This window comes from Diadema antillarum, unplaced genomic scaffold, assembly GCF_040938485.1.
Source record: "Diadema antillarum isolate AM-2024a unplaced genomic scaffold, OU_Dant_1.0 scf00000112, whole genome shotgun sequence".
Classification (NCBI taxonomy): domain Eukaryota; kingdom Metazoa; phylum Echinodermata; class Echinoidea; order Diadematoida; family Diadematidae; genus Diadema; species Diadema antillarum.
The window spans coordinates 4,545,939-4,561,220 of NW_027271001.1; the positions used below are offsets into that span (position 1 = coordinate 4,545,939).

The 15,282-nt window shown below is 39.7% G+C and overlaps 1 protein-coding gene across 1 annotated transcript in view; it reads left to right on the top strand.

Annotated features, from left to right (window-relative positions):
• The window catches only part of LOC139719643 (nuclear receptor subfamily 2 group E member 1-like), a 40,294-nt gene that overhangs the window by 11,123 nt on the left and 13,889 nt on the right, over positions 1 to 15,282 (top strand). The window contains exon 2 of the mRNA XM_071631049.1: positions 10,891 to 11,127. Coding sequence (XP_071487150.1) covers positions 10,891 to 11,127 — 237 coding nt within the window. The remainder of the gene's footprint in view (positions 1 to 10,890; positions 11,128 to 15,282) is intronic.

Sequence of the window (15,282 nt, forward strand, 5' to 3'; positions counted from 1 at the left end):
AAAATATAATTTACTAAAATCTATTATTCTGACCACAGATCAACAAACAATTTCATGAAAATTGTACATGCTCAAAGCATTTCAATACTTGTAAATCCAAATTGCATGCCTTGTAAGTTGTTGTTGCTACGTCGGGCAAATCATACGGATGTTATAGGATCAGCCTCTATCATCCATAAGGGTATGCGTAAAGGTTTGATATTTAATTGAACTGGGAGGTGTTTCATAAAGCTGTTCTTAAGGTTACGAACGACTTACAAGAACGACTGGTGATCAGTTCTTGTGCTGAATTATTGAAACTCTGATAAGTATATCATATCAGAACTGATCACCAGTCATTCTTAGGTTGTTCGTAACTTTAAGAACAGCTTTATGAAACACCCCTGGTCTATATTGATTGCAATGGTGATTCACAAGTTGTGATAATATGCACAATTTGATAACGAAGGGATGAAAAGGTGAGAATGAACTCGAAAGCCCGTTAATCAGTGTAAGAAGAAAAAAAGCAAAAACAAAAAAAAAGCAAAAACAAAAACAAACTCAACAGAAACATCGCAGATTGGAAAGACTGTGAGATTGACCTTGAGCATCGTTTTCTTCGTGGTACCCCCCCCCCCCAAAAAAAAAAAATCATAAAGTTGTCAATCACACTATTTATCTTTAACGTGATTGGAATCTCATTCTCTTTGTCAATCGATCTATCAATTATCAAAACTTGAGGACACAAAGAGACAGGATATCTCTTCCTTATAAGATCTAATAAAAGGTATGAAAATCTAAATCAATTAAACATTTATTCGGAACTCTATACAGATTCGATTGTCCCGTCTCACGATCATTCATTTTGTAAAACGATCGAGGAAGAGATCGAGAATTCGCACGTGTCATCAATCAAGGCCCCTTCGCTCTCTCTCTCTCTCTACATCGCCGCCTTCTCTCCCGGAGAGCCGTTCCCGCTGAAGGGTATACTGTTTGATTAATCGACTTAACTCGTCGCTCCGGATTATTATTTCCTTGTTTTGCACGAGTTAGAGCTTTTGGTCAGAGTCAAAGTCACGGCTGCAGCCTCCCGAGAGGGCTGGATGACAATCGCGTTCAGCTCCCGGGTCCCATGAAATTATCATCTACCCGCTCTTGAGTGGGAATTATTTTTTGTACAGCTTCCAAATGGTTCCAACAAATAACATCACCATACCTCCTTGGTTCCGATGACCCATTGATCGAAAATCGCCGAAGCAACATCACTTTCTGGCTTTCATTTAGTTTTGCTTTCTGGAACGCGAGCAGGGACCATTGAGTACGGGCGCCCATACAAAAAACGGTCCCATCGCGGAGCTAAAATATTCTTTCTCCAAACCATGCAGTTGTGATTTATGTGTCATTGTGTGATTACACGCCCACTGACTGAGACAATGATATTTTTTTCTATCACAACAAGCATTAATTCTGTTTCTATATGTCATTTTGCTCTCAACGATCGCGATAAATCTTAAAATGAGGCACGGCATCATTGTTGATTGTGTTAATAGTCGTGCCTGATGTCCTGAATAGGTGAGACAGTAGAAACAACAACAAACAAGCAAACAAACAAACAGGAGAACACTTTAAAGGGTCATTACGTAGGAAATCGTATAGGAATACATTCACACCGGTCAAATATTCGCAGAGGCATACTTGCAAAGAAATTAATACATTCATTGTGTGATGGATCGATGATTTATTATGAAGGGTCTGAGATTTCATCCTTGGACAAGTTATTAGATGATAGAGCCAGGAAGTGTGCCTGCTGAACAACCGACGTATATGATGCGAAGCGTTTATTATAGATGATGATAGTAATTATACCCGAGGTTATGCGGCGTTTCATTCGCACGTGTTATTATAACTGCTGTATGCATGTATACTCCACAAAGCGACTTTTGAAGAAGTCACATGAGTCTCAAACGTTGATGGAGTGCCCTCATTCATTATCACTCCACGATACTTGGGACAAAACAGTCTCCCCTATAGAGTCATCTCTAATGAATTATACTTCAAGACACAAGTGGCAGAATCAAGAGCCCCGCTGTCTCGCTGTGATTTACTATTGGTAAAGGCAAGAAGTCTCCCTATCAACATGTCAGAGACACACATAATGATAATAGTTTATATACCTGTATACTGTACATTATACACACACGTACGTAAATACATACACCTACACACGATTATATAGATACAAATAATGTATATGTACAATTGGCATATTGTCTAGGTCAGTTAGTAAGGCCTCTCCAGTATACATGATATGAATTGACTTTTATTCCTGCAAAATAAATGTTGTAAGCTCGCAGATATTATAGTAAATCTCTTTTTCTCTTCCTGTTCCTGGATTGGGCCATCTTCAGAATCAAACTCTAGCCGTTACTGGAGGTTTCTCCTATCACTGTTCTATTGATAAATACAATGTAAGCTTTGTTATGTTTGTTTAAATTTGAATTTGAATTTGAATTTGAATTTGAATTTGAATTTGAATTTGAATTTGAATTTGAATTTGAATTTGAATTTGAATTTGAATTTGAATTTGAATTTGAATTTGAATTTGCATTTGCATTTGAATTTGAATTTGTATCTGGCTGTGTAATGCTATCAGTAATTGAAACCATCACATTTTTTTTTTCGTAATCATCTGTTGCACTTTGTAGACTTTGTATATATAACACTGCTTGCTACTTTACCCGGATAAAGTCAAAATATAGTAATCAAATCTAGGTTTAGTCAGATTAAAATCGAATCAAATTGAAATAAGTTAATCGAATTTAACTAGAAGGCAGAATGATGTATGAACCTGAGAACCTAGCTCCCACCGAATTCCAGGTATACACGTTGCGATTTACAAAGCAACATAAACCTCTTTCACACGCGCTCCATGCAATTTGTCGACCTGCCGCCTTTCGTATACGAAAAATGGATATCCATGATTCATGTGTGTGCTTTTTTTTTGTAGATATATAGCTGGTATGTTAGAGACTTTTACAAACACAGAAAGAAAGATAAGTTCAAAGTACGTTATATAATTTGTCCATCATTATCATAGGGTGGGGATGAATTTTTCCCTTCCATTTTTTCCAATTTTATACAGCCTCGATAGCTCACATCAATTTACTCATTGTTGCTGTCCCCGCAAGAACCGAACGCATAGTGTTGTCTGCCAAATGTTTTTTTCACTTTCGCGAGCTATCCAATGATGATATATATAGATGTCATCGTTAATCACTTTTCTATCATGTACTGAAATATCTTTCATTCCTCATTGTAACCGTCCTCGTATTGATCATTTTTCCCCATGCATGGCAACACTTAACATCCAATAACAAAAGGCAAGGGAAGTCAACTGAATGGGGAAAAAATCTCTCCTGAAGAATCATTGTAGTCCCGTCGCCATATTCTTTCCCTAAATTAGATGGATAACCGAAACAAGGTGACGAATTGACTTTATTAACGTTTGAAGTGGTGTCTTTATGGTGTGAAGTTCGATACAAAAGTCATTACCTGCATGGATGGAATGGAGGCGGAGGATGTCGTTGGGGCATATTTTATTGATCATTAATATATTTCGTCGGCATTTGCATTTGCCAACGAGACAAGATAGCGCAAGGGAATTAATTGGCGTTGCATCTATTCTTAGGGCTGTATCGGTATGCGTAAGTGATAGGGTGTAACGAGGGATAATTAAGGTAACGAGACAAAACAAAACAAATCCTTAACAAAACACTCGCTGCACTAAGTAAAGGCGCTATAGGACGAAGGAAGTTGAGAGGAGTTGCAATGGTATGGAGGTTCAGCTTTGAGACCATCCGATCAAAAACAAGATGCTAAATTTTCAGCGTTCCGATCAAATCTGAGTAGACAAGCTCAAGAGACTCTCCCACCAAGGCTCATCAAGGGTGATACTAATGTCAGAAGAATTCTAGAATCTGGACTCTGATCATCAGTCAAATGACTGTTAATCATTGGACGCTGAGCAGACTGTCATATAAAGGGCGTCGGCTAGACATGCCCGATAGTCGCACAACACAATCTGACACACATCGGACTGACTCTACACTTATCCTACACTGACTCGACTTACATCCGGAAATGGCGTCCGATGGCGAACTTAGAAGCTCTGAGCTGGACGAACTTGCCTCATTGGATTACGCGCGACATTCCTGACACTGACCTGATAGTTGACCAACATTAATCGCATTCAAAGTGTGCTTCCGACGAGTGACTAGTGAACAAAATGCACTGTGTGAAAGGGGTCGTTGTTGCGTTCTCTCTCAAGTAGATTGTGTTACAAACATTGAACATCATTACGCTTTTAAAAATACATAAGATCTGTCCATCTGCCTAGCAGTATCTGTTCAGTAGCTAAGGGTGTCGTGGGGTCAAGCATCATGCACAGTTGTTCGCTGCTTCAGGAGTAACTTTTATGTCGCTGATTATCGTAAGGTAGATGTCATTATTGCCCCGACATCGTTGTAATGGTTAACCACAAAATAATGTGCACATCTATACGATCAATGTGACTATCTTATTACATTTGTCTATTAGCTACGTTGAAGGCCTCCGCTTTTCCATTTGTTTTCTAAATCCCCCCATATATATATATATTACACACACACACACACACACACACACACACACACACACACACACACACACACACACACACACACACAATGAGTTGGTAAACTGCAGGAAACCATTTTCAAAGAGGGACGGGAGAGTACATGAATCAGTGGATTCGCGATCCCTAATACAATGTTACACGACACCAGGACAAGATCGTCACCTCAATCCATTCATGCTATTAAATTCTAGTAAATATCATCGTTTTGCCCAGAGACGGAGTGGCCGTCGTCACTGCCATTTCAAGAATTCAGCAGGAATTACACCGGCATCTGGACACTGACCAACCAACGTTCAGTTTCACAAAATACTTGACATTTTCTTTTCTAATACTTTCTAACAAGGAATGACATCTACAGATAGAATCGGGGAGGAAACTTAGACGCAGTTTGCACAGAAAAACAAAAGCGATCTTTCCTTGAACAACTTGAAGACCATACTAGACTTTGAAAGCTTGCTTTACCCTCTGGCGTGCCTATTTTTGGAAGGTTTAAAAAACAAACAAGGATGAGTGACTTTGTTCATTAAGTCACTCACTTACTCTTCCTCTCTCTTGCATCCCCTGTCTGTTCACGTCTTTCTTTCTCAATAAACTTCACTAAGGTCGAGTATCATGGAGTGAGTGTGTGAGTGTGTGTAAAGGGGTTGGTGCAAAACTGTCCCTTTTTTTCATGTATTCCTCAGCGCTCTCTGAAGAATAAAGGCCATCCAGAATAGAAAAAAAAGCCCCTCCTCTAAATGAGGATGCATCGTCGCTGTCATTCTGTGCCTGCTATATACCACACAGCCTTGCAGCAAGTGAAGTATGGGACCAGCGGGATTTGGGGGTTTAACCCCCCGTGTCGCGCAGGAAGGGGGCAAGCGTCTTACCGCAGCACCCCTGCATCCGTCAAGTGGTCCTGGGCGGTGTCAATCAAACTCTCCTAATGACAAGCGAGTGTCATTATTGCACGCAAAGCTACACGGCGACAACAGCGATATGTGTCATTAGGAAGAGGCCTTTATCCATGGCTTGCTCATCTCTCTTCTGTCCACTTGTCAAAAGTTTTTGTTCCGGGGTGGTGTGAAGTCGACCTTTCTTCCTTTCTTCCCTCGTTGGTAGAAAGCAAAATTGGCATGTCACTGGCATGACTCTTCATGTAATCTGGCTTTGACGATCTATTTCTCTGCGGTGTATTTTTCCTGTGTTTGCTTTATCCGGCAGCTATAGTTTGTTTCTTTCTTTTCTTTTCTTTTCTTTCTCTGTCACTCTAAATCCTCGTTCTTTTCTCCCTTGTTTCTTCGCTCCCGGCCACACGGTAGACATATCTTTTGCGTATGTCACAGGGCATATGACAATGCGTAGGATACATTTTCCTTTTTTTTCCCCTAGTTGCTTTAAATTATTCAAACATGTGTTTCCAATAATGATTGCGCGTGTCGCTGTATTCCTGCAAATTGCTCTATTTGTTGATGTAGATTTTTATTTAAACAGTGCTGAGTTGAATAAAGGACCTCCAAACATTGACTCCTTGGTGACTGGGATTGAGTTGAGTTTACTTCTACTTTGTACATATTCTACCTAAATGAAATACACTAACAGTGAAACAAATGCGTCGTTTCTCAAGTTGAGTTTACTTCTACTTTGTACATATTCTACCTAAATGAAATACACTAACAGTGAAACAAATGCGTCGTTTCTCAAGTTGAGTTTACTTCTACTTTGTACATATTCTACCTAAATGAAATACACTAACAGTGAAACAAATGCGTCGTTTCTCAAGTTGAGTTTACTTCTACTTTGTACATATTCTACCTAAATGAAATACACTAACAGTGAAACAAATGCGTCGTTTCTCAAGTTGAGTTTACTTCTACTTTGTACATATTCTACCTAAATGAAATACACTAACAGTGAAACAAATGCGTCGTTTCTCAAGTTGAGTTTACTTCTACTTTGTACATATTCTACCTAAATGAAATACACTAACAGTGAAACAAATGCGTCGTTTCTCAAGTTGAGTTTACTTCTACTTTGTACATATTCTACCTAAATGAAATACACTAACAGTGAAACAAATGCGTCGTTTCTCAAGTTGAGTTTACTTCTACTTTGTACATATTCTACCTAAATGAAATACACTAACAGTGAAACAAATGCGTCGTTTCTCAAGTTGAGTTTACTTCTACTTTGTACATATTCTACCTAAATGAAAAACACTAACAGTGAAACAAATGCGTCGTTTCTCAAGTTGAGTTTACTTCTACTTTGTACATATTCTACCTAAATGAAATACACTAACAGTGAAACAAATGCGTCGTTTCTCAAGTTGAGTTTACTTCTACTTTGTACATATTCTACCTAAATGAAATACACTAACAGTGAAACAAATGCGTCGTTTCTCAAGTTGAGTTTACTTCTACTTTGTAAATATTCTACCTAAATGAAATGCACTAACAGTGAAACAAATGCGTCGTTTCTCAAGTTGAGTTTACGTCTACTTTGTACATAAATGAAATACTTTAACGGTGAAACAAATGCGTCGTGTCTCAGTGCTTTCAACTTAAAGCACGTACAGTGTGATGTGATAATGTAACATTTGGTATTTCTGTGTGCGTGTGTGTGACTGTCTGTCTATCTATGTTGTCTTTTATATTTCTTGATCAATTATATGTCCTCATCTACTCCACCGTGCCTGAGTTAATAAAGTTATCATCTGTCGATTTCGTGCTGTTTTCTTTTTTCAAACATCAAAAACTGAACAACTTCCATGAGTTTGTCATTAGTTGATCCGAGAAAAGTACGGGTGTCGGAGTATTAACATAGTCAACAGGCACTGTTTTTTCAACATGACAACATGCTCGAAATCATCGCGCATGAGAATGAATGTGGCGCAATCGATTGATAAAATATGCATTAAGGAACTCGCCAAATTGACTAATATTATCACAGTGGGACTGCCATCACAAAATGGCACGTGCGGGCTGGGGAACTAGCACTTTTCATCCCAAGAGTCGGCACAATCTTTACCCTTGGCCATTCATCAAACGCAACATCCATGCACTTTGGCTGGTAAGGTCACGATAAACCATCAGACTACATCCAGATAGTCAACGCTTAGTCCATCTTCCCTGCGGGTTCTTCTTCAGCTGAAAAGCGAGTGTATTTATATCAAGTTCTTCATTAATTCGATGAGATGTGTTTCTTCAGATATAAAAAAAATAAATAAATTTGAGAGTTTAAGTATAAGAAGGACAAAAAAGCTGAATATATTTACTAGATACGCAGTTTCATCGTGTCAGAAAGATGAGAGAGCAACCTGCTGACAGGCATGAGTGAATTGCCCGGATTAGAAACGCATCAGCCCAGTCGCGGATCCATTACTTTGAAATCGTTAGCTCTCTATATCTTCTTTTATCACTGTCCGTGCCTTTATCATCTCCTCTTATATTTGTGTCCTTCTTTTGATTCTTTTCTCTCTCTATCTCTCTCTGTATAATGTCATTTATCTTTCTATCTCTCTGTCTACAGCCATCTATCTATCTATCTATCTATCTATCTATCTATCTATCTATCTATCTATAGCCATCTATCTATCTATCTATCCATCTATCTATCTATTTATCTATCTACCTACCTATCTATCTATCTATCTATCTATTTATCTATCTACCTGCCTATCTATCTATCTATCTATCTATCTATCTATCTATATCTATCTATCTATCTATCTATTTATCTATCTATCTATCTATCTATTTATCTATCTACCTGCCTATCTATCTATCTATCTATCTATCTATCTATCTATCTATCTATCTATATCTATCTATCTATCTATCTATCTATCTATCTATTTATCTATCTACCTATCTATCTATCTATCTATCTATCTATCTATCTATCTATCTACCTATCTATCTATCTATCTAGTATAATCTATGTAAACATAATGGTGTATTTCGCTGTCTCTTGCAGTACATTTTGTTACTGTTGATCGTGCCACTCCCTTGTTTTCAGCATCACCACCACTTCTTTGCAATATCCGGTACTCGACCGAATGACTCCTGTGGATCTTATTGAAATGCGAACGTGTGGTCGCTGTCATGGGTGTCCTGCCTTGTTATGGGATGGTCTTTAAATCTTAAAATCGATTGGAATTATCACTTTGGTGGCGGTCCACATAACCCAGTTTAGGGACCATCTGTTGGTCCCATTCAAATACAGACGTCGAAGATGAAGATGAGACAGTGTAGTTGAACGTACACCTCTCCCCCTCTTTTTTTTTTCTTCTTCTTCATTAATGGTCTCTTCCCACCCCGTCCTGTTGACTTTGGGACTGATCGATCGACTTTTAGCTTGGTGATAATAGTCATCGATTGAACAACCACTGGCAGGCGTCACAATCGATCTCACAATACAACGATTCAGTTTTGCGCGTATCGATCTGTGTCAGAGGGTGACAAAAAACACGACGGCACCCGAAGAGAATGGGACTGTCCAGTGCTTACCTGCACTTGCAGGTAGTTTTCAGCGTCGATGACGTATTACTCCGATGCTTTTGTGATGCGCGCAAGTGCGTGGAATCAATGACGAGCCGTAATTGCTAGCCTTAGTTCATAAAAAAAATCTTAATACAATTCGAGAAGACCACTAAATTGGGCAGACTTTTTCCAAAATCTACGACTGAGACTGACGAAGCAATACATTGAATGAAAAGTGAAAATCTGTTTCGGACTTCAAAAGAATTTCTCTTGATATCTTATGATACGGCACAGAATTTCGGACAACTGCAAAAGATTGGAAAGAGGCTAGTTAATATACCCTGGATTAAAGAGAACTGAGAGGGAAAAGGTGTCAAACTTGTCACCTGGTCTTTGTAAATGGGATATACAATAGCCGTGAAGGTGGGAGCGTAAAGGCAACGCCACGGTGTTGTTTAGTAATGGTTATGATTGTCCGTTGCACGAGAGAACAAGAGACACTATCAGCGATACTCTTCGTTCTCATGAATTTGTTACGTTTTGCAAAGACTCACACCATTCTTTCCTTCCTTCCTTCCTTCCTTCCTTCCATTCTTTCTTTCTTTCTCTCTCTCTCTCTCTCTCTCTCTCTTTCTTTCTTTCTTTTCTCTCTTTCTAAGTAGTGATTTGTGGTGTATTTGCATTGACGTTCTGTTTCTACACTTCTTGACGGGTATCCCATTTTTTAAAATTAAACTTAGACATGTTATAGATTAATCTTCCCTGTAGCGAAAATAATCCAAATCGAAATGCTACAAGATTATATACATATTGTTCCTTGACGCGAATGATTATGGCAATACATGTACGAATACTGCAATAAAATAAATTCGCAAGAATCTCGTATGTACATCAGTCTTAATACAGGAGTATGTATATTCAAAATGCAGTCGACTTTAGTGTAAATGCGTATGTTTATTCATCGCTTAAGTATTGTGACTTCTTCGATATAGAAACGTATGCAATAAGGTTGTATATGAATCTAAATCGAAATATTTGTTCTTTCTAATCTACTCACATTTGGATAGATTCTTTATCTGGATTTCTATTTTTATTTGAGTTCATTGGCCACAAGTCTGGATAATGATCTCCTGTAATAAATAAATTTCATTACACTTAATGTTTAGTTCCCATCTTACGAAGATAGCCGTAGTTACTTGATCACTGGTACAAGTACCATTAGCATGTCCTCTTTTTATGATTGTGTTGATATCGATGGAACAGAAACGCGGGGACTTTTTCTCACATAGAAAACAACAATTTCAAAGAAGTCTTTGGATTTTATGTACCTAAACGGTTAAGTATATAAACAATGTCTATCCCACAACTTTTTTATTTTGATTTTTTTTAATTCTTTTGAAAGTTTGAAATTATTTTGTGTCTAATTGCATTTCATTCACGTTTGTTTGTCTATTTTTTATCTATTTCCATTTCACATTTAAAAAAAAGCACACAGAAAACTTAAATCATACATAGAAAATCAAAGATTACAAAATAGATGGATGGCCTATTTCAGATTCATTATTAGAATGATTCTGTATTTCCATGGGGTCCAATACACATGAACACTGAAAATTGAAATACATATAGTAAAACATATGAAAGTATAATGCGGCATTAAGTGGTGTTAATCTTCAACAGGTAATCTATCTTCTCATTCCATCTACTCCCTCCCATCACTTCTTCTCTCTCCTTCTTCCCCAATTCTCCCCTTCCCTCCATCTCCTCCGGCAGGTCGCATTCTCGACATCCCGTGCAAAGTGTGCGGCGACAGGAGCTCCGGCAAGCACTACGGGGTGTACGCCTGCGACGGCTGCAGCGGCTTCTTCAAGCGCAGCATCCGCCGGAACCGGACCTACGTGTGCAAGAACAGAAGCGGGGGCGGGCCCTGCCCCGTGGACAAGACGCACCGGAACCAGTGCAGGGCGTGCCGACTGAAGAAGTGTCTACAGGTTGACATGAACAAAGATGGTGAGTCCAGAACACCGCGGCTTTAGCTTTACGTATAAATAGGACAATGAATGTTCGACAAGACCCAGAGGACTGTCACACAAACACCAAGGGGTGATAACAGCACATCACTCGCATGATTACGATACCGAAGAAGCCTGATCGTGACAAAGAAGAAGGAGAAAAAAAGAGTAGATTACCAGAATGATGAAAAAAAAAGAACATTGAAAGACAAAGGGATGATGATAATGTGGAAAGCATTGATGATGATGATGATGATGATGATGATGATGATGATGATGATGACGATGACGATGAAGATGAAGAAGAAGAAGAAGAAGAAGAAGAAGAAGAAGAAGAAGAAGAAGAAGATGATGATGATGATGCTGATGGTGCTGATGATGATGATAATGAGAATAATAACAAAATGTTCTGGTGATGACGAAAATGAGCAAAATTGTGATGGAGACGATAAAGATCAGAAATAAAAACCAAACAATATCCAGAGGAAGAAAGGACGATGAATATGCAGAGAAACACAGTCACAGCCGAGATATCGAAAGTAAGGAACTTAGATAACCGAGGGATTAATGATAAGGCAGTGGAGATGACAACGACGACGACGACGACGACGACGAAGATGATGATATTGATAATGATGATGATGATGGTGATAATAGTTTCATTCTTTTAATTCCTTTCTTCTGTCATAGTTACTATACAGACTTTCTCTTTCTTAACTTATCCGGTCATTCATTTTCCAATGAAATAATGATTAATGTAGTTTGCACCTGCCGCTATTGCTGCTGCTGCTGCTGATGAAAATACACGTAATGATGATGATGATGATGACGATGATGACGATGATGATTATGATGATGATGGAAATGATGATATCGGCGACGAAGATGATGACGGCATACATTGTGATCGGTAAAGGTAAAGAGTTGAGAGTAATCAATTAAGCTGGCCTTTTTGGTGATGCGAAACGTAAAACGTCGTAGTATTTACATGCTTGTCATGCTTGTAGAGAGACCTAACGCCGATATTCGTGACGATTTCTTTTCACAGCAGTCATATTGCAATAATACATTCCGTTAAGTTTACTACTTTATGACAGTGGCACAGATTTTGTTGAAAAGTATTGTTTGAAAACGAGCGAACGAGCCTTCTTCTTTTTTTTCTTTCCGAGAGGCAATGTTCAAGACTTATGGTGAACCATGTCAATTGCAGAAGATTGCTTTCTGCATTGTGTGTAACTGTAGGTGTCGAGTCGATATAGTAATAGATGGTCTTTCTGATAAAACAAAAACAAAATAATCAAGAGGTAGATCAATACCGAAGGCATAGCGCGTATCAACTAATACTGTCCAGCACAAACTAATGTTATAGAACCACTATGGAGGTTGAGCATGCATGTCCCTTGACAGTGTCATTTCAGTGGATGGGCTGAGAGGGTGAGTGGGGGGGGGGGGGGGGGGGGCAGGGGAGGTGTGATAGGCAGATGATACTATTAGGTAAAAGACCAGAGTTTTACAGTTGTTCGTTTGACAGCGCACATTATTATGCCGATCGACGTTGATTGATTCCATTTAATAGACAAATCATTCGGGGCTTCTGAAATGCTGCATTGGAAAGAAAGAAAAAAAATCTTTGAGCCCTACGTGCCAGTTTGGCGCATTACTTTGACGCGTATCAACGAATTAAAAGTCGCCGGATTTCAATTACCCAGCGAACAAACACGCCGAATCACAATTGGATAATTGTTCCGGGATGAAGGGGGACGAAGGTGTCAACCTCACCTTAGAAGCCTTCGCGATTAGCGGAGAAATGTTAAATACGTGAAATCTAAACACGACAGGTATACCTAGACAGCAAACTCACACGTTTGTTCCTCTTCCCGCCCCCCGCCCCCTCCACCCGTTTCTAAGTGACGATCAATGGTCGTGTTCAGCCGGAGGTGTCCTAATATAGCACCATGCAGAGGTGACAACGATTAGCTCCTCTTCATGGCAAGTTTCTCCTCTCACGATGGTCAGTTTTCGGCGGCAAGAAAACTAGTCCGGCAATTAAGATGAGACCGTCTTCTGAACACTTGTTTAAAGCGGAATCAGATAAGATGTTTCGTCTGTCTATAGGCAGATAGGTTTGTTGTTTGACATGTGGCCAGGTCCGACGGGAACATGTAGGTCGTCTGAACGCATCCCTTCTTATTTTCGCCCCCCCCCCCCCCCTCTGTTTCTTTCTCTCTCCCCAGTCCGGGCGATTCGGAAGAATCGTCTTCCGTCTATCTCTGGGCTTGAGACGACATCACGAACAATGCACAATGAAACATCACTTCGTTGACAAAGAGAGAGAGAGAGAGGGGGGGGGGGGGGTTGAATGAGCGGGGAGAGCAAAAATGACGTGACAGGAGGGAAGGAAGAAAGAAAAGGCAGATTCTCAATTGAGTGAAAAGCTTGAAGATAAACACACTTAGCGGCTAAAAGGCAGAATGATAGAGCCGGGCCAGCCCGAAGGGGGAAAAACCAGCAAGACTCAAAGAAGTAGCAGCACACCTGGGGGTGGTGCTCCACAATAGTTTGCTCACGTCTTCTTCTTCCTCTTCTTATTCTCCATCGTTTTCTTCTGGATTTAAAGGGAGACTTTCGACCACAATGAAGATCCTGTCCCATGTTTGAAAAAGAGACATTTGACCAATCAGCGGCCGCGAGAGATAACGTGAAGACAAAGAGATTTAAGGACATGGGAAGAACGATATATGCATGTAGGGATGAAGTTGACCAATCAGCGGCCGCGAGAGACAACGCTAAAAGAAGCATATCTAAGGCCATTGGAAGAAGGACGCACAGTCATAAAGTGCGTTAAGAAAATGGCAGGGTTGATTTATTGCCGATCTTGTTCATATGTTGTTGGACTACTTTTCATCTCCTAATTCAGGATGAGTGACGACATGGCGACAAATTATCATTGAATAGTAGAACAGTAGAACGAGATATTGCAACAAATAGGTTTATGTGATGAACAAAAGCGCGTGCATGTAGTGCATTAAGAAATTAATGATATGCAGACTTAGGTATGGCGTGTCATATTGCTTTCACAATATTTTCGATGGCACTTGTCTGCGATGATACCACTGCACGAAGACAGAAAGCCGTAGTGAGCTCATAGATCTGATAGTAACTGGGGGGGGGGGGGGCGGCAACAACTACCCCTCCCCTCCCCCCCCCCATCCCTGAATATGTTTTGCTGCCATTTCAACTCCTGCGACTTTGAAGTTATTAACTGTCACGTATACCACAAACCCACCAATACGAAAGTTTGACCACAGCTCCCCTCCCGATTTGATGGGTGACGAAATAGACTTAAAAAAAAACGAAAAAGAAACAGAAGGCAGAGCGAAATCGATATTTTTTCTATGGTTGAATCGTCGAGCACACCCCGAGAAAGAGTTCAGGAGATACTATGATTGGCAGACAGTTCCCCGTATCTCTAACCAATGAGCAAACATACCCGATGACTTGTCACCGGGGGAGAAGGAGAATAAGAAAGGGCTCCACAAAATTCTCAAGTATTTACTAGCAACTGGTTAGTAGAGTATCGTTAAAGCTGAGTGAGTGGTAATACCACTGCTAATCGTGTTGGAGAGGGTGCTAGCACGGTTCTCGTGTTTGCACAGGGCGTCACGAAGAGAAAAAAAAAATACCGAAGGACAGGAAAGATGGACTTGCGAGGCACTCTTGGGGTGTCGCGGGGTGTTACCGCACCCTCCTCTTCCCTTCGTGTATCTTTGTTTGACAGTCGAATTCAGCAACAAAACTTTGATGCACTCAAGTTTAAGGGACGTTGAACCGTTAAATACATGGCACGCAAGAGAGATCTTATGTACATTTTTTTATTGTACGGAAAGATGGCATCGTTTTAAGTCCGATAATTAAAACGTGCCGAATTTCACCCTCTTACCCTCTATAGGTCCAAGAGAATAATGAATCCTAGATGAATAATTTTGCATAAAACATCGTCTTATAAGACACTTTTCTCGACAGATTAAAAGTAATAACACAGTAGGCCTACACCGATGCTCAATGCTTCTCTGATTTTAACCATCATCCATTATGCAGGCATGAGAAATAAAGGACAGGCACAAAGTTAACAAAAAATCAAAAACACACACAC